At 39.6% G+C, this 19,516-nt stretch overlaps 1 protein-coding gene across 3 annotated transcripts in view; it reads left to right on the forward strand.

The window, feature by feature from the left end:
- Positions 1 to 19,387, forward strand: part of MFSD14A (major facilitator superfamily domain containing 14A) — a 23,505-nt gene extending 4,118 nt beyond the window's left edge. Inside the window, exons 1-12 of one of the 3 annotated variants that reach the window (XM_026067295.1) lie at positions 4,686 to 4,915; positions 7,964 to 8,059; positions 10,084 to 10,146; positions 10,774 to 10,901; positions 11,945 to 12,059; positions 13,190 to 13,408; positions 13,748 to 13,861; positions 14,336 to 14,407; positions 14,869 to 14,981; positions 15,869 to 15,966; positions 16,291 to 16,454; positions 18,024 to 19,387. In XM_026067295.1, the coding sequence (XP_025923080.1) occupies positions 4,829 to 4,915; positions 7,964 to 8,059; positions 10,084 to 10,146; positions 10,774 to 10,901; positions 11,945 to 12,059; positions 13,190 to 13,408; positions 13,748 to 13,861; positions 14,336 to 14,407; positions 14,869 to 14,981; positions 15,869 to 15,966; positions 16,291 to 16,454; positions 18,024 to 18,230 (1,476 nt within the window). In that variant the 5' untranslated portion in view covers positions 4,686 to 4,828 and the 3' untranslated portion in view covers positions 18,231 to 19,387. Of the gene's footprint in view, positions 1 to 4,685; positions 4,916 to 5,509; positions 5,534 to 7,963; positions 8,060 to 10,083; positions 10,147 to 10,773; positions 10,902 to 11,944; positions 12,060 to 13,189; positions 13,409 to 13,747; positions 13,862 to 14,335; positions 14,408 to 14,868; positions 14,982 to 15,868; positions 15,967 to 16,290; positions 16,455 to 18,023 lie in introns of those variants that run through there. The other 2 variants (XM_026067297.1, XM_026067296.1) reach the window with 2 other exon arrangements.
- The last annotated feature ends 129 nt before the right edge of the window (positions 19,388 to 19,516 follow it).

The raw sequence follows: 19,516 nt of genomic DNA on the forward strand, positions 1-19,516 counted from the left end.
TTTAACTTTTATTATTCCAGAACAGAATTTTTTGGTTAGTTCTCTATAAACTCCAAAAAGGCTATGGTTAGATGTTTGTTAATGGTATGTTTTAACTTAAAACTTACTGGATTTTGCCAAAAATTTATTTTGGGGCAAGACAGGCGGCTTTTTGACCACTGTATCATGACTTCTTGTGAATCATATTCCAGCAGTATTTCTGTGACTGTCTCTGCGCTCTCTTCTGGCCTGAAAACCCTGATCTCCTTGTTCGGGACTAGGGTTTCTCTGCTGGTCATGGTAGGGAACATCTGATCTAATTTCCCACAGTGTAGGCGCGAGGCCAGAGAGTTGCCAAATTTGCTGTTCCTATCATTGATCTTGAAGTGCGTGGTTTGTTCCCTGCATTATAGCAGGGAGTGGGAATTACTTTGTGTAATTTAAGTAAACAGGCTGGGTAGTGTGAGAGGATAAACAGCTCTCTGTAAAGGGGCTTCTGAACAAAAATTTATGCTGTAACTTGTGCAAAGACTGCATTGCCTAATGTCACGCTGCCACTAGTGAAAGGATTCCTGGGAGGATGATGTTTGTGGCATAAACACATGCAGTTCCGTACAATTGCAAATGTACTGAGCAAATTTGCCTAAGGAAGTTTTTCAACGCAGAGGTCTTGTTGTGGTCTGCTCACTCTCCTGACTCCTTTGCAGTGATCAGTATTGTACTGGTCATGTGTTGTATTGCATATGGCAAGTAGATGTTTAGCTAACACAACTCACTGATACAGTAAGGTTTATTTGTTGTGCCTTAGATTTACTGTAAACAGCATCCTTATGGTGATAAAAATGTATCAAATATTAGCCATATTAACAAAATCATATTGTGACCTTCAAGACTTAAATCAGCAAGTAGAAGAACTTCTGCATGAAGATTTATTGTAAAATAATTCTTGGTATTATATACAATAATAATCTTTGTGACAGTAGCTTGAAGTTTTTCAGGTAAATAACTTAAAAGCTGCTAAATTCTTTAAGTTTAGACACTTAGCCATGAGCAAGAAAGTTAAACTGATTTGATGACCACTTTGATATCTGTGATACTGGTTTTCGTTGGCTTGACATGCTGCTATATTTTCTTTTACCAAAATACAAGTATCGTTTCAAAGCTTTATTTGGAATCTGATAATTTAGATGTTTTTAATTGGACTCAGATCACAAAAAGAGAAATCGTGGCTTCATGGGTATAAATGAGAATATTATTTCACTGTTTTTACTCCAAGGGAAATACTCCTGATTTATATCTGAAAAGCAGATTAGTGCACTCTAGGCTTGCATCTTCCTTAGCTCTTTATGTGACTTTTGCAAGTCGCTTTGCAAAGTCCCTGGGCATCAAATTTCCAATACGGAAAATTCTTTGTAAAATTTTTCAGGAGCTTTGGGTGTAAACTACCAAAGTGTGATGTGCAATTGTAAAACACTGTAATCCTTAGTAGAGGAGTTTTGCCACAAGTTACCAGGGGCAGTTGGTGATTCAGTAGCTTTTTTTCCTGTTTCAAATAATTTTGATAGCAGTGGAAAGCTGGTACATAATATACTCTCTAGAATACAACAGAATTCTTTGATTCATATTACAATTTAAAAGCTGAGTTTTGTTTAGCTATAATTTACAATATATCAGAAGACCTGAGCAGAGTTCACAAACACATTATTACTGATGGTGAATAACATGTTATTCTGTCCTTTCCAGAGAGATTTATAATAAAATTGGGTCATTTTTACCAGTTACGCATCAATAATTTTCAGAACTCTTTATTTCCGTCAGTTGCTTTTGTCAAATTCATTCTGATCGTAGTGATCACATGCAGTGTGATTTAAACTGAATTTTTTACGCCTTTGGGTGGCAAGAATGAAATTACAGTCTAAGTAACTGTTGAAGCCATTGTCTGTCTGTGCTTTAGAAGCAAGGTTTTCCTTGGATATATAACTAATTACTCTGTTTTCATTCTGCTTCCAAAAAGATAGTATCTAACAGACAGTAGTATTCAGTTACTTTGTATAGAAGGTTGAACAATATGGGTGTTTAGGTGTCACAGACAAAACTGCTTTGTTTCTCTTCAGGAAATAAAATGATTGCCAAGAATTTGTCTCATAGTTAAATAAAGGCAGAATGGATTATTTCAGGATTTATTTAGATAAGTGAAGTTTGAAATTTCAATCCAGACAAGTGCAGGTGGTTGAAATTCATGTCAGCAAAAGCAAGACACATTTCTGTGTTTATCTAGAGGTTTTTCCGAATTTAGGAATTTTTACTTGAATCATTTGCTCAGCCTGCATGAGCAAACTTGATATTTCTCTTAAGATGCATTTATTTTGGGATAATGACATCAGTACCAAGGGTCGATTTGATATATGGATGAAAAAAACAGCCCTTTAATCTGTCTAGTTACAAAATCTCCTTGCTGAGGTCTAGTTATGTTTAACTTTTTTAACCTGAGTTCCTTACATGTCATATACCTCTGTGTGTGACTTTCCTACCAAAATAAAATGACACTCTCTCCAAGGAATGGACTTGAAACCATACCAATATTTTAGGTCATCCTTCCTTTTCAAATAAAGGGGTAAGAAATTCTGGAGCATGGGATTTTTCCACAAAAACATTGCATACTTGGCATAATTTTATTAAGACTTGTAACAAATGACTGATAATAGCCATGGCTACTGTATAAGGGCTGTGCTATCCTTGAGGCCCACTCTTGTCTGCAAGCCTGTGACACCTTTTTCCCTATGGGTAGCCCAGTAAATCTACAGTTTGTATCCTCAGCTAGAGTCCGCCTGCCCTTGTCTCACCATGAGACCAGATTAACTCCTTTGACCCAAATAGGGTTATGCATCATGAAATTCTAAGTTCCTTAAAAGCTGCATCATAATGGAGAAACAGGGATGCTTGGTCTTAAGGCTAATAGCTTAATTTAAGCTCATGTAAGCTCATGTAAACTCATGTAAGCTCAGCTCATTGCCTGTTCAATTCTTATGAGCTGCCTATGGGGATACCTGCAAGTCTGTGTGAGGTAATGCAGTCTGCAGGCACTCTGGAGGCAAAGCCTTCGTGCGGTATAGTAACAGTAAGGTAGCCCGGCTGTTGGCAGGCGAGAGAGAGTGAGTCAGACTTGCTCGTGAGGCAAACGGCTGTCCAAACGTAGTCACTGCGAGTCTCCTGACTTGAAATAGCAGTTAATCTTGGTAGCTGGTTCCTGCATTCAGAGCTCTATGTCCCTTTGCTAACCGAGCGCCTTTGGTGCTGTAGCCGAACCCGAGTTCAGGTGCGCATGTTCGGGTCGAGGCTCGGGAGGGCAGCCACGCTCGCACAGGGGGAGCTGGGGGCAGCAGGCAGCTGAGGCCTGGGGAGAAATTGGGGTGTAGCAGGTGCTGGGGAGATAGCAGTATGCAGTAGGAGGGCTGGAAGGGGCAAGTCTCGGTGAAGAAGATGGAGCCATAAAAGAGCGTACAAAAAGACTGGTGTGTGGATACAGGCTGGAGAGCTGGGCCTGAGACAGTGAATGTTTATAGTGGGCACAGGCAGGTATCGCTGTGTTCAGTGCTGCCAGACATGTGAACTACGAGCCACAGAATAATAAATGTTTCTAAAAGACCTTCTCCACTTTGGGTATCTCTTGTGAAAGGCAATCCTTGTTATCTTATTACCCGCAGCCTGAGTGCGGTAAAGCAGAATCTGTGAAACGGCCTGCCAGTGTAAAGTTACTAAAGCTTTCATTGACTGACTTCAGAACTTGAGAGGGAGAAAGCAGAATGTCTCCAAGCTGGATTTTTGAGATGAATCATAGCTATGGTTGTGTACTTTGGCTCTAGAAATGCGCTTGGACACCTAACAGGTTTATCCTGTAAGAATTGCCTCTCTTTGCTCCTTTCTCTCAGGTCCCTTGGCTGCTGTGAAGAAGGAGTAAAAAGGGTGGAAATGATCCTTTGGCTTTGATTGGAAGGGGACAAGCGCGAAGGCAGAGAGTTGCCGCTCATGTAGGCGTAAGAAACAGGGTAGAGAAAGTGTTAGATAACGTATGCTACAAACTCAGTGTCCTCTAGGTAAGGCACAAATTGTATGAGTCACGTATCCTGAGCAGTATGAAAGAAGGATCGGTGTGATAAAAGATGGTGGTAGTTTGGGAAAATGTAGAAAGGCAGGTACAGTCGGCTGCGATTTTCTTAATCGCCTGGGCAGGGTCAGGGTCCCTGGTGAATTCACACTGAGCCAGGACGTCATCGTTGTAGGCCACGTTACAAATGACAAAATGCTTGTTTCTTTGTGTGCTGAATTTCGCTGAGACTGTACAGCTTTTATCGCTGGTCACATATATGTATGTGTGTTTGTGTGTGTGTATTTTTTTTTTTTTTCAAAAAAAACGGTAAACATGTAATTCTTTGAAAGGAAACTAGGCGGCGAGGCCCTACCGCCCCGTGGCTCAGTGCCGGCCCCGCCGGGTCCTGCGGCGGCACCGGGGCGGGCAACAGGCCTCCGCGCCATGGCGGCCGGGCCAGGCCGGGTGGGGGCGCTGCCGCCGCCGCCGCCTCGAGGCGGAAGCCAGCGGCGAGGGGCGTCGCCGCGAGCCCTCGTCTGGGCGGGGCGTGCTGCGCACGTGGCCAGCGCCCAGCCAATGGGGCGATCGCGTGATGTGCGGCGGCGGCTGCCCCCGGGGCTGCTCGCCAAGATGGCGCCGGGTGCGTGAGGGTGGCGGCGCGGAGGGAGGCGAAGGCCCGGCTGCTGCGGAGGGTCCGGCGCCGCGGGCGCCCAACGCCGCCGTCGCTCCCGCCGCTCCCCCCCGGGGCTGTAGGATGGTAAAATGACCCAGGGGGGGAAGAAGAAGAAACGCGCCGTGAACCGCAGCATCATGCTGGCCAAGAAGATCATCATTAAGGACGGCGGGACGGTGAGGCCGGGGGCGGCGGGGCGCGGGGCCTGGCGGGGCGGCCGCCTAGCAGCCGCGGCCTGGCGGCGCCAGTTCGCCCCGCGCCGCCTTCCGGCCGCACCGCCGGGGCCGAGCTCGCGGGCGATTCCGGTTTCTTTCGTGCCGCGGGTCGCCGCGGCCCCGGGAGCTTGGCCGCCGGCACCCCGGGCGGGTGTGTTGCCGCTGCCGGGGCCTCCTTGGCGGTCGCTCGCCGCCCGGTTAGGTTCAGCGTTGGGGAGCAAGTGTGCGGGTAAGCGCCGTCTCGGGAGCGAGGAACGGGTCGTGGCGGTCGCCCGCGCTTAGACGAGAGCACCCTGCGTGTGCTCGAAGACGGTGTAAGTGAGTCTTTGCCGAAGGAAAAGGCACCAGGAAGCTGCTGTTCGGGGCAGCCGCCGGCCTCGCGGTAGCCGGGGAGGACGGAGGCGGGCGGTGCCTGCGCGGGAGAGCGGGACGCGGCCCCGCTGGGGCGGACGGCGCGGCCCCGGCGGGCGGGCGAAGCGCCGGCTCCCGCCGGCTGCTGTTCTCCGCCTCGGCCTCCGCGCTCCCGGGAAAGAGGTCGGCGAGTCGGGGACACCTCTGCATCAGAGGGGTCCCGTAAAGGTTAGCTGGGAGCCTAGAAGTGTGTTGGGCTTTGGGCTTTCTTCCTGCTGCCTCGCTTCCCCTTGAAAAGAAGGAAGCTGTGAAGTGTTCTGGCTATTGGAGCTTGACTTTATTTTTTCTTTTAATCGAGGAGTAGTGTTACTTATGACGTGTTTTTCATTGCCAATAGTATTTTTTCCACTGTATAATACTGTGTGGCTTAGATGTGCATTTTATTAAATAGAGTATCATTATTTCAAGAGAGTCTTAAATAAAGAGACATTTTGGCAAGTTAAAGCCCTGGCAGTCATTCAGTTTGTCTTTTTGGAACAATGGGGGGGGGGGAATCACCTTAGCAGTTCATCAAACTGGTGACTGATTGTCTGGATTACTTAGTGGTAAGAAGCAAAACTAGTTCCACTGATGGATGCTGATGTTTTTCAGGGTATATTTTTCTGCTTTTACAAATGTTAAACTTGCATGTATTTTAGGATGAATAATAGAAGCAGGTTAACTGTTATTGCTCATGTAACATTGTGCTTTAGAATTTCTCACTGGAGTAATCATTGGTTTAGACAGAATATGCTTCCAGGTGTCCCTTTAAACTTTAACTTTTATTTGCCAAGAGAGGAGAAAGGATGTCATACTGATGTATCCGGTGATGCTTGTGTTTCTGCATTCAGCGTCTCCCAGCAGTTTCAAAAACAGAGTGCAAACTTCACTGAAAACTATACAGAACTTGGGTATTTTTATATTTAAAAAAAAAAATGAATTATGAACACTAGATGAAGCTATGAAGTTGTTAGACTGTTGTTAGGTAATGAAAACATTAGCTGGGATATTTTCTGCCTTTGAATATGAGAATATGTTTTGAGAATTGACTTGTTTTAAAATAACTTCTTGAAGTTACAGAATCTGGTACAAGAGTATATTTTTGTTCTAAAGGCTTATTTTTCCTGGGTTGGAAATAATCAGAATCTTGAAAGAAAAGCCTGGCATGAGTGGCAGAAATTTTGTAATAAAAGAAAGACTTGAGTATTATCCAACTTAGACTTAGTATTGTGGAATAGTTGAGGTTGGAAGGCACCTCCAAAGGCCTCTGGTCCCCAACCCTCCCTTCCTCCAAACAGGGTTGACTAGAGCAGGTTGCTCAGGGCCATGTCGAGGCAGGTTTTGAACATCTCCAAGGATGGAGACTCCACAGCCTCTCTGGGCAACCTGTGCCAGTGTCTGACTGCCCTCACAGTTTAACTGAATAAATAAATAAGGCCTCCCCCCATATGTTTAAGTGGAATTTCCAGTATTTCTGTTTCTACCTCATCCTGTCACTGAATGCCTCCAAGAACAGTCTGACTCAGTCTTCTTTACTCCTTCCTGTCAGCTATTTATACACATTGAGAAGATCCCACCTGAGCTTTCTTGAGAAGAAGCTGAGAATTTCAGCCTGCATGTGTTTACTCAATATAAATGCGAGGTCTAATGAAGCAAGTGCCACTGCACTAGTAACTCATCTTCACACAGAGCCAGGAAAGTAGATGTTAAGGCAGGGCTTTTAAGATTAAAGAATGCATGTGAGATTTCCAACGAGTTGTTCTTACTACTTTAATATGAAAATATTTTCTGCAATGTTTCCTCAATTTGCAAATGATGAGCTGTGGCATGCATGTAGTATTTACAGAGTATATGAAATGAGCAGGCTGTCCTACCCCTGCTCTTGCTTTCTCTTCCTCCATTCTCTTCAAAAGCTGCTTTTGATTATACTAAATCACCAAAGAATTGGAATTTTCTTATTTCAAATCTGTGCGGATCTCTTGCTGCGTTTGAAGTATATTGCGGCTACTCAGTATTGGGGAAACTATTTGGGAAACTGTCAGTGCTGTTCCTGTGATTCATTTCTGACTTTCCTTATCTCAATTTTTCTTTCTTGATTTAGAACTATGAAAGTTTTGCGCTTAGCCGTGCTGCCTTTTACTAACAGAAATACTATAAAGTTGTCTGATATACCAAGTAATTAGACTTTGGGGTAACTGAGTGTGAACATTGCAGTGTTTTGAAATGATGAAAATTTGATTTCCATGCAGCATTGTGTCAGTTTTTCCTCAAGAAAAAAAAAAAACAACAGATTCTCTAAGAAGAATCCGTTCCCACTTTCATCAGCATCCTTGTTTCCCAGAGTGGCAGTATAAGTGGTTTATTTTTTAATTTGAAATGAGAATACACTTTATACACTGCAGATCATTAGGACACTTCAGGACATTTTGCAGCAAAGGGTTGAGAAGGCAATTTCCCTTTGTGCCAGTTAGCTTGAGTACCTCAAGGACTCAGAGGTTCAGAGTCCTGCTTCGTTTCTTAACTTTCCTGTTTCTAATGCTGAGATGCATTTCTTATGAGTGTGACAGCTTGTCATAGGTGTTGTAGTAATCGCTTTTTTTTTTTTATGTCTTGTTTTAGCCTCAAGGAATAGGTTCACCTAGTGTCTACCATGCTGTTATAGTGATATTTTTGGAGTTTTTTGCTTGGGGACTCTTAACAGCACCCACTCTGGTGGTAAGTGACATGCTTAAACTTTTTCTTGCTATGTGGGAGATTACTGCAAAGGCACTGAACATCTTAATTCTGAATTAAATGAAATTTTTATGTCATTGACCTGCTCTGTTCTGCAAGTGAAAAGTTTTGTATTATTATATGGAATCAAACATTTAAAATTACTTACATTAAAACTGTGTAATGATGTGACATAACTCTTTATGTGCATGTCTGTTAACACTGAAGCTTACATATAAATGCTCTCTGACGTGAAACTTGTAAGACCTGTAAAGTATTTTTCCATCCAAAATGCTGCAAAAAGTTTGCACATTAGAGATTTAAAGGCAAGAATACACTTGAAATTTGGTAAAATTACACCAGCAGGAGGTGGTGGTGTAGAGGTAGGGAGCTCTTTCACCTAGCTGTGCTTTAAACAGAAGTTTTACAGTGATCCTTTTAACACTGAAGTCCTCCTATAATTACTGAGACTTTCACATCAATATGTTTGTACCAAATTTTTTTCCACTATAGTTGGTTGCTCTCTGTTTGAATTTGATCTTTGCATGTGACACATACTTAGAAACTTAAGTGGAGCAAAGACTAAAAGATCTTCAAGAAAACTCCATCTAAAATGAGATCTTGCTGCAGTTCTGTAACTTGATGTTAAGCATGTGAGCAGTCTCTTGGATATAAACTGTGAATCAGTCTCTGTATGCAATACCTCTCTCATAACACTAGCCAGACTGAAGACAGGTCCCTCTTTTAACCTACACATCCAGGGTCTAGTCACTGGATTGAGGGAGACACTTCAGAATAACCATGTCTCCCCCACCCATGACAGAGGACAGAGTAGCCTGGGGGGAGTCTGGTTTGAGCTAATTTTCTAGGTTCTAGGTAGTCTATTTAAGCTTCAGCAATGCTGAAATTTGGAGTTTGATGAAATTAATCCTTCCTAAAGCATTGAGAGAACTGAGGCCTCTATCCAGCAAAGCTAAAACCTGCAAGGAACATCCATGTGAATGAAAGTTACATCATGGATTATTTATGGTGTGTTTCTGGTAATAGCCAAAGTTGAGGAAAAAGGAGAGAAGCTGGAGTAGAAATTATAAAGGCAAAGTTAAGACAAGAGAGGGAGGAAACACTTAGATGACAAAGCTGATAGATACACATACTTAGTTCAGGAGGTTCCCCAGGCACCCCCCCACCCCCCCCTTCAGATTTCAGCATTGTACATGTATCAGGGCTGACTCCTGTTCTGCATTAAGACATTTTACTGTACTTTCTTGAAATGTCAATGCTGTCATAGGTAGAGCAACAACTTTATATCATATTAGTGGTGTGTACTTTTTGAAAAGGGCACTTTGGTATCTTACCAATAAAATAAAAGAATACATGTAAACTGTACTAGCTGTTGAAAGGGAGGCTGCAAGCTTTTATTTAAAAAGAATATTTTATTTGTTACTAACTCGCCATTTTCTGTAACGTGATGGTCAAGAAATGTGTATTGTGTTTAAGGCATTCCATATGAGTTGAGTTTATCCAAAGATGTAGATCTAGATATTTGGTCAGATACCACATGATGAGAAAGAAAAACTCAGCTTGAGTTTGTAAGTACAGTAAACATCTACAAAAAGTCTTAAAAAAGTACTTTTATCAATTTTTTTTCCTCATATTCTTTCTCTGCAAAGCAGGAGTGGGGAAATAGAGCATGTACATATCCTCTGCCTCTCCCCACCCCCATAGGATAGTGAACCTGAAAATAATGGTCATTAAGTAATGGTTTAGACCCTGCTTTTTTCAACCCCCCCCTTTTTTTTTTTTCTCAGTGTTTTGGGTGGATTAATCTTGCCTAACTTTAGCTGTCTTAAAGTTCCAAGTCTTTTTAACCTCTCTCTCTCAACCTTGGAGATATATCCATGGAAATATAAAACTACTTTCTGTGCTACCATATGCCACCATAGATGCTGGATGCATCATGAACAGCACTTACAGTTAATATTGTGTAAATGACAACGCAGTATGTAATGTTTGTGTTTCTTCTCTAGGTTTTGCATGAAACCTTCCCCAAACATACGTTTCTAATGAATGGTCTAATTCAAGGAGTAAAGGTAGGGTGACAAAAGTTAAAGTAATTGCAAGTACAGTTTAAAATGAATGGTGGGAAGTATAGAAATGACTGCCAGTTAAGTGAAATGTTCAGGAGGCTTTCAGTATAGCTTTAAAGTTGTAAATAGAATGTGGGAATAAACTGTTGCCAAAAAAACTAAAAATGCATCATTTTACTTTCGCTAAGTTATTGTTTGGCCTGTACCTTGTGTTTGAGTTCACCAAAGAATAAAAACAGTCAGTTGACTAATCCCAGAAGACACAAATGGTGTTAAAATGTGAGAATTTTCTTCATTTGGAGCTTGTTGCTCAAGTAGTGTGTTGTCAATTACTTACATCTATGTGACTTCTAAAGATATAAAATTATAAAACACGGTTCCTGGAACTGCTAATATGACTGGATCATCTTTGTTCTGAGTTTTGGGTACTCTGGTGTAATAAAACTCAAATTTTAGGTAACCAAGCATGGGACAGAAGATCAAGAATGCTTGACCATATTGCCTTTGATGTATTGCACTACATAATAATCAACTTCAGTAAAAATGAAACCCAGTCTGCTCTCAGTTTGTAGTACATTTGGCTGTCATGCTTCTTACCATGCAGTTCTAACTTAGTGTTTTACTTTACAGGGCTTATTATCATTCCTCAGTGCCCCACTCATAGGTGCCCTGTCTGATGTGTGGGGACGAAAGTCCTTCTTGCTGCTAACAGTATTTTTCACCTGTGCACCAATACCACTAATGAAGATCAGCCCATGGTTAGTAAATTTTTTCAAACTAGACTTTACTCTTTCTTATGTATTCTTATATATTTTTTCATCTATGATATTTCTATATATTCTTTTCTATAATATATATAAGAAACAATGTACAAATATACAAGAGAATACATAAGAGAGTATTAGCATTATATAATAACCAAACGTCTTGGATCAAAATTTAAGAGCTGCTGACTTAGAGCCCTGGGCTATAGGCCCCCTTACTTCTTCAGTGCACTTGCAAAAATGTACTGGAATACAGTCCAGTGAATTCATGCAGGTCTTTATTGTGTATTTATCCTTACCTAATGCACAAAAGTAACCATTCATAACCTAAAACGTTGTTCAAATTTTATTATACTTTGGTTTCTCAATTTTTAAAATCTGTCAGCTTTCGCACTCTGTGCAAGTTTAGTAAGCTCTTAATTGGCACGTACATTCCCAGGCAGTGCCCGAGTCAGAATTCGCCGTGTTTGTTAGACCACCCCTGCGCTGTACCTGTGGGCGTATCTGAAATAATAGACTGTGGTGTTAGCACTGACACGGGGCAAAGGCAGTTAGGTGAGCCGTCTGTTTCCTCTCTGGTCGCATGGATTCGTTCTTCATCCCTTCTTCTGGGAAATAGCTTGCTTCTAAGTGTAAATGAAGGTTTCGCATGAAATCAGTGCTAGTGTCTGGGCGTAAATATGAGACTAATGTTGAGAGATCTCAAAGCCTGAATTCTCAAAAATGAACTTTCTGATTTGCTTTGCATCATAGGCATCCAGTCAAAATTAGTCTACTAAGATGTAGATTTTTTACAAGCACTTAATCACAGCAGCTTTTTGTAAACGTTACAAAAGTATGCTGTTTGTGCTTAACGCACGGAGGAGAAATTGCACAACTGTTCAAGATATATTCACATTGGCTATACCAAAGTTTATTTTACTGTTTGTCAGGAAAAGTTGGACAAGATAATTTATTGTTGAACTGTATTCGGATTGTAAATAGAGACTTTTTGTCTCTATTTAGCTGTTCTGATTTTTTTTATTACTACTTCTTAGGTGGTACTTCGCTGTTATTTCTGTCTCTGGAGTTTTTGCAGTGACTTTTTCTGTGGTTTTTGCATATGTAGCAGACATAACCCAAGAACATGAAAGAAGTATGGCCTATGGGTTGGTATGTATTTAGGTTTTGGCTCTGTTCCTGTGGTATTTACTACTAACTAAACAGTTCTGTTCGTAAAGCTTTTCAAAATTGATTTCTTTGGCAAATAAGTTTTAGTTTGGAGTAGGATTTTTCTGTTTAATTTTCCTTGTCATTCCAGGCCTGTATCTCCTTTTGAATATTCTGTTTCTAGCTTAAATATAATACAGCCATGTTAAAATATCTCTCAGATGTTGCCTTTCTCACAGTTATCAGCATTAACTGCGTCATTGGAGGGGCTTTAGTTCATTCCTCCATTACTTCTCACATCAGTCCTACTCAGCCACTGTCACCTTTTCAAAATCTAAACTTTTGTTTCTGTATAATTTTGGAGCTGCCATTGTATATCTTGACTAATTCTGCTCATGTTTCCAAACACACTGCTGTGTTGTGCTTCAACTCAAAACAAATATAGCTGAATAACTTAAAAGTTCATATAACTCGTCTCCATTTCTCCCTTCTCTCCTCCTACCCCCTGCCCTATGCATTAAGGGTTAGCAGCTTTGTTACATTCAAGTTACAGTCTATTATTATATGGATGTGGGACTAACTAGTTTCTTTCTGCCTGTGCACATTAGGGATTTGAGGTATTTTGAGAGGGTTTCTTTAAAGGTTTAAAGGTAACATCTTCCATAACAAGTCCTGGTAGTTAATCGAAAACTACTTTCTGAAGTTCCATTGTAATGAGTTGAATTAACCAGCATATTAAGTTTATTAATGTGTCCTTGATACATGGACAGTTTTTCCTGGTAATGTCTTTTTGATTAACAGCAGGCATTGCATATTTTGCCAGTATGCAGGTGAAATACAGCTTATTACTTCCAAAGATACCAGCAGACAGCAGGATAGTTAGTTAAACTTAATTATGTCAGGACATGTGAGTGCTGTGAGCCTCACATTACTATCCAGTTTGTCCAAAAACCTGTGTTTCTTCAAAACTTTGGCCATCTGAAATACATAGCTGCTCCTGCACAGTTGCAGAAAAAAGTTACCTTTAATCACTGCCTGAATAGAATGATTAGGCTTCTGAAAATCAGAAAAGAATTAGGAAATAATACTTTTCATTTATCACTGTAATTCTTACCAGCTGTTATTTGTTTTAGGTTTCAGCAACTTTTGCAGCAAGTTTAGTTACCAGCCCTGCTATTGGTGCCTACCTTGGTCGAGTCTATGGAGACAGCTTGGTCGTAGTCCTGGCTACAGCAATAGCCTTGTTAGACATTTGTTTTATTCTTGTTGCTGTACCAGAATCACTGCCGGAGAAGATGAGGCCAGCATCCTGGGGAGCACCTGTTTCTTGGGAACAGGCTGACCCGTTTGCAGTAAGCTACTTCAATACGGGATATTTGGGCATTTGTAGATACTGAGTTTTTGAGACAAAAAAGATTGCATTTACAATGTTTCAAGTTCTTAAAAAGGGGGGGGGGGGGGGTGACAGACACAAAACCCAGCTTATGCTTATCAAGCATTAAGGGTGATCTCTCACTGCTGCTGTTTTCTGCTAATATTTTAGCCAACAGTCTTGCTAAATGTGCAGGAAATGTTTCGGTGGTGCCACATGCTAGCTTCATTAATTTACATGCTTTTCAGTTTCTGATTAGGTATACTTTTCTGAACACGGGGAGTAAATGTTCTGTAACACTTTGTTTTTCTTGCCATAGTCACTGAAGAAAGTTGGCCAGGATTCAATTGTGCTGCTAATCTGCATAACAGTCTTTCTTTCCTACCTCCCAGAGGCAGGTCAATATTCCAGCTTCTTTCTATACCTCAGACAGGTAATTTAACATCTTGATATGGATTTGAACAAATGTGAATTTATAGTTAAGTTTTGGATATTGCTGAATTAATGTAGTAACTAGTTTTATTTAAAAGTTTTCAGTAGTTGTTTTTAGTCCTCTTGCTGTTTTGTTTTCCTCTCCTTTTAGAGACAAGAAAACAGAGGAGTGAGATGAATGCATTATAAAACACTTTCTCATGTTTTGTAATCATTTGCATTCATCTTGGGTTAGGAGGTTCCCCATGTTACAGTGCTTTATTGTTGAGGGAATTCTGTTAACTTGCTTTCCATTTATGTTCCTTTATTTTCTCTTTCCTTTTTTAGTGAAAGAATAATTGTTGTACAAGTTCAGGAGTACTTGAATAGTATCGGTTGAATCACTTTTCTGTATTGTTTGTTTCCCCCGACATCGGCGACATCGCAATGTACATTTTACTGTCAACAATCAAATTGCTTTTTTTTTTTAATATAGATAATGGGATTTTCATCTGAAAGTGTTGCAGCATTTATAGCAGTCCTCGGGATTCTTTCCATTATTGCACAGGTGAATTACTGCTATGTATTTCATTGATTCGGTAACTTCAAAAGAGAACTAAGCACTATGGAGAACTTCCATAATACTGAAATTCCAGAAATGTACCTCACATTTTCTATAGCTGTTTTTCTAAGCCTCTAAGAGTTGATTAGCACTCTTCCTTTAACTAATTTAGATGAAAAATAATAGCCTGCCAAAGTTTTTCAGACTTTTGGTTTATTAAGTTTATTAAGTGTATTGTGTTGGGAAAACTAAATCCTTTTTGTACATCAAGGAAGGAGTAATGATTTGTTCATATAACATGTTAAATGATTTTAATTTTTTGGTAGAAACTCCTGCCTATTTTGCAGATATGGCTTCTGGAGAATTTCAGTTTCCTTTTTTTAATTCACTGACTTACTTGCATGTATTTAACATTTACAATAAAATATTAATTTTTGTGTTTTGTACTTCTTCCCTGTCCTTGACAGACAATAGTGTTGAGTTTACTTATGCGATCCATTGGAAATAAAAACACCATCCTACTGGGTCTAGGATTTCAAATATTGCAGCTTGCATGGTATGGCTTTGGCTCGGAACCTTGGTATGTAAATCTCCCTTTACTGTTTGAATATATCTTTCTGCATTTTGTCCTTTGTCCAAGGGAGACAGAGGGGGGGAAAAACTATTATATAAAAATGATCAGCTTCATGACTGAAAAAAAATTTTTTCATTGTTTTTTTTTCTCCTCAGCACTACCATTGCCAAGAGGGAGGTTTGGCCTACCTAAAGAATCTTAACACTGTGCTCTCTTTGAATAGATGCATTAAGTTAATTGGCTGTATGCAAGGAGTCACTGTCAGGACAACCATCCAGGTGTTTTAAGAGGCATACCCTGTGCTGCAGCAAAAAAATTACTTTAATCTTCCCAAGTATACAGATTTTTCATTTGAAAAGATTCTGAATTTCAAATGCGGCAGTATCTGTTTCCAAAAAAGTGCTTTGTCCTTGTCATTTCCCAGTCAGATTTTCTTGATTAATTGGCTGTCTTACATTGTCAAAGCATCTTTTTAATTTGGTTTTGTGTATTGTAACTCCTTCTTCTTCATGTGGAAGGCTAGCCACAGATGAGAACTGCCCATCCTGAATTGGATGTCTTCTGCATGATTTTTAATGCTGCAGAAGCTACATCGGATATACCTCTTAATCTGAGTACCGTTTACTCCAGAAAAGTTCAAAAGATCATGATCAAGGCTTTCTGAGTAAAGGTTAAGCTCCTGGTAAGACTGGTAGCTTACTAAAATTATTTCACAAGATTTTAAATTTAAAAAAAAAAAGCACAACAGGGGTAACTGAATTAGCTTTTGCAATGTTCTGACCTGCAGAAGTAATCCTTTCTAATTTTTGTGCTAATGCTATGAATTCTGAGCTCTGAATGCAGAATGTTTTCCATGCAAAGCAGTTACCTTGAGTCTGTCTGGTTTTTTGCAGGATGATGTGGGCAGCTGGAGCTGTTGCAGCCATGTCCAGTATTACCTTCCCAGCTGTAAGCGCACTAGTTTCCCGAACTGCTGATGCTGACCAACAGGGTAGGTTTGTGTCCTAATATTTTGAATTCTAGTCAAAAAGAATGTTGTGAAACCAGACATATCAGGGTATCTGATAGCACTAGTGAGTCAGCCTTAATCTTGGTACAAAGTAGCCACTATACCTTGAGTATAGGTCACAAAATGTTACAATCCAAACTACTTAAAAGTTTAACCCCTTGTTTATTTTTACTGATGGTACAACCCCGTTTGGAGACACTTTCCTGTTTGCATAAGTATGAAGGGGAAGTGAATAAAAGTCTTACTGATTGCTTGTAATCATATATATAAATATAGGTAGATAACAGTATATTTTACTCTTTCCAGGGGTTGTTCAAGGGATGATAACAGGAATTCGAGGACTGTGTAATGGTTTGGGACCGGCGCTTTATGGTTTTATATTCTATATATTCCATGTTGAACTGAATGAACTCCCAATGCCTGAAACACCATCAGGAGGTAGTGTGGCCACACAATACCACTTACAACAGGTATTTTTTTTTACTTACTAATTACAAAAAAAAATTCAAGAAAGAAATTATGTTCCTGTCCCTTCTTAAGCCTGAGACTGTATTTTAAAGTTTTGTCATGTTAGCTGTCAGTGAGGCATGTAAAAAGGGCTTCTTGCTTCACTCTTTGGAGGCTTGCTGATCTGTTTGCTGTTAACTAGATACAAGGATGTAGTCTGACTTTCAAAGAGTTGTAGCTGATAATTAGACTCCTGCTGAGCCCTGTAAAAAGAACAGACTGAGACACTTACCTGCCTGAGGGAAGGATGGACTAATAATGACAGAAGCCCACTGTTCTTTTGCCTCACTGAGCAGTTCTCTGTCACTGTATTTACCTTTCAGGTACTGTACATTTTGGTTTTGTTGTGCTTAGTCTTTTGAACAAGCTTTGTATTTTTTAGTTCCTAATATTTATTAGTTATGGAAATTCAGCAGGAAAAAAGTTATTTAAATACCTCTTAATTATTTTAAAATAACACCTACCTGCAGTTGAATATAAACTCTTCATATTCCTGATATACAATACTTCTAATTGTATCAGTATACTTTGGTCTGAATCACTCTTACTGGCTAACTTACAAGTATGCATACCCATTTTTCTGTCTCATTATCACATTTATCTACAGTATCTATTGTTTTTAAAGAAGTATCCACTACATCTGTTTCTGTGAAACAGGTCTGCAAGTCATTTCACAATGCAGACTCTAACAGAAAGTTACTTTTCTAGACTGACATAATACATGAATGTCTAATTTAAAAAAAGAAAATCTAGAATGATTTCACTCCTCCAACCAGGAAGACAGTAATCTAGATTACTTATGATGTCTTAAGGAAAGCAAAAGCTGTAATCATGTACATCTCTGAATATCCCCTGCTATAGACAGTAAAGGCAAAGGGACATTTTTCTTCTGCTCTAATATTTCAGTGTTGTCTGGCTGCATCCGATCGATTGATTTAAAAGCAAGAATCTGTTCTTTCACCCTCATTGTAGAATTCGGTGTGGTAGCTTTTTAATGTGATCTCTCAAAAAGCTCACTTTCAAGAGCAGTGAAATTGAACAAGATTGAAAACACCTATCTGTTGTGCTACAAGAGACCTAATCTGCAGTACTGTCATACAGTTGTGCCGCATGCATGTGCTACCATCCCTCCTGTGCCTTGAGGGGAGGAGGGAAAAGAATCTTTTGGGTTTTTACAGTTAGCAGAGGGAATGTGCTACACTGGAATCTAAGCGTTGCACAAGGAGCACATGACTCTAGAGCACAGATTTGAAAGGTACAAAAGCATATGAAGTCAAGCAACTGCTGAAGCTGTGTTGCTTCATAAAACCTGCACTAGAAGAGAGTGTTAATAAGCATTAAGTACCAGTTGCTGCCTTTCCTCAATCTTAAGCTATACACACACTCTTTCCAGATTTCTTTCTCTAAGAGACCACACAGAGAGAGGTCAAGAGCAGCAGGAAAAGTTCTTTCCACTTTTGAAATTTGTGCAATTAGCTTAATATGTTAACACACGTCTATGGCTCCATAATAGCTCCTGTTGTTCTTTTCAGAATTCTATAATTCCTGGACCCCCGTTCCTCTTTGGAGCATGCTCTGTGCTGTTGGCTCTACTTGTTGCCTTGTTTATTCCCGAACACACAAACCTAAATGTACGGTCCAGCAACTGGAAAAAACACTGTGGCAGTCACAGCCATCCCCACAGTCCACAAGCTCCTGGGGAAGCTAAAGAACCATTACTGCAAGACACAAATGTATGACAAAAAAAATCCAGGAAGACTTTCTAAAATTTTTCATCAGCAGTTTGGGATACACATTCCACTTCCATCAAAAATATAATTTCTTAAGGTAATCTTAAGAAATATCTTTCTGCATGAGATTTGTAGGAATTACAAGAAAACTGGAAGTTTCTCCAAAGATGTTGCCATTAAATTAATAATTTGCTTTAAAAAAGAAAAAAAAGTTAAGCACTTGTCTCTTGCCATGAAATACTGTTACTATTAAACTTTACATCCTAGTTCAGAGACTAAAAAAATATATATATTTAGTCAACATATGAGCATGTGTCCTGTTTTCTTAAGGTGGTGAGCTTTAATTCTATTCATGCTAAGTCTCAATGAGACATACTAGCATCCATGTGGACCCATTCATTTTAATGTTGTAAAATCTTGGGTCAGATGATTCAAAGCCTTAATGTAAATGTACTCAAGTAGCGAAAAGGTGAATTGGTATCATTTATTCTAAAAGTCATAAAAACAGATTTTTTTATGTTTGTACTAATATAAAAAATCATGTGAACATGCTTGCTGAACAGTAAAAGTTCTTTTTATGTAAGTGCATTACTCTTTCTATTTTTGAATAAACGGTAGTATCAAACATTTGTTTAAATATTAAGTGGGTGTTTTGAGCCTACAACATTTTAATACTGGCTCTAAAACTCTGCTTTCATAAGTACCGTTTATTATATACCACTGTATTTTTGATGTTTGCGTAATCATAAAGGACCTCAAAACTTGAATACAAAACTGAAATATAAGCTGATTGATAGCCTTGAGAATATGTCAGTGTGCTATATATAGTGGCCTTTGAGGACTGTCACAATAACCCTTTTACTTTACAGAGCTAATGTTTTAGTCCTAAATTTCCAGGACCCTTAGTACAGAAGAGCTTTATACAATTACTGATGTGAATTTCTCTAAAAGTGTATATTTTTGTGTCCAGTTGTATTATTTAAGTGTTTCTTTGTATAAATTTGTGTATAAAGTATTGTATAGGTTTAAAATGTTTTCATCTTGTGGTTATTGCTTAAATGCTTTTTTACCTTTGAACATTCACCATGGTTGACCAAGAGCAGGAAAAAAAATATGTAAATATACTGTTAATAAAGTTGAATATTTTAATGAATTTTTAAATAATTGTTAATGGCTCTTGAAACCTTAATCAAAATCATCTAGTATGTGCATTATACTTTAGCCAGTGTGAAAAAAGCCTGGAGTCTAAGGCCAGTATTCTATTTTATCTGTTAGGTACAAACTTGTAATCTATC

Source organism: Apteryx rowi, unplaced genomic scaffold, assembly GCF_003343035.1.
Source record: "Apteryx rowi isolate R43461 unplaced genomic scaffold, aptRow1 scaffold_258, whole genome shotgun sequence".
Classification (NCBI taxonomy): domain Eukaryota; kingdom Metazoa; phylum Chordata; class Aves; order Apterygiformes; family Apterygidae; genus Apteryx; species Apteryx rowi.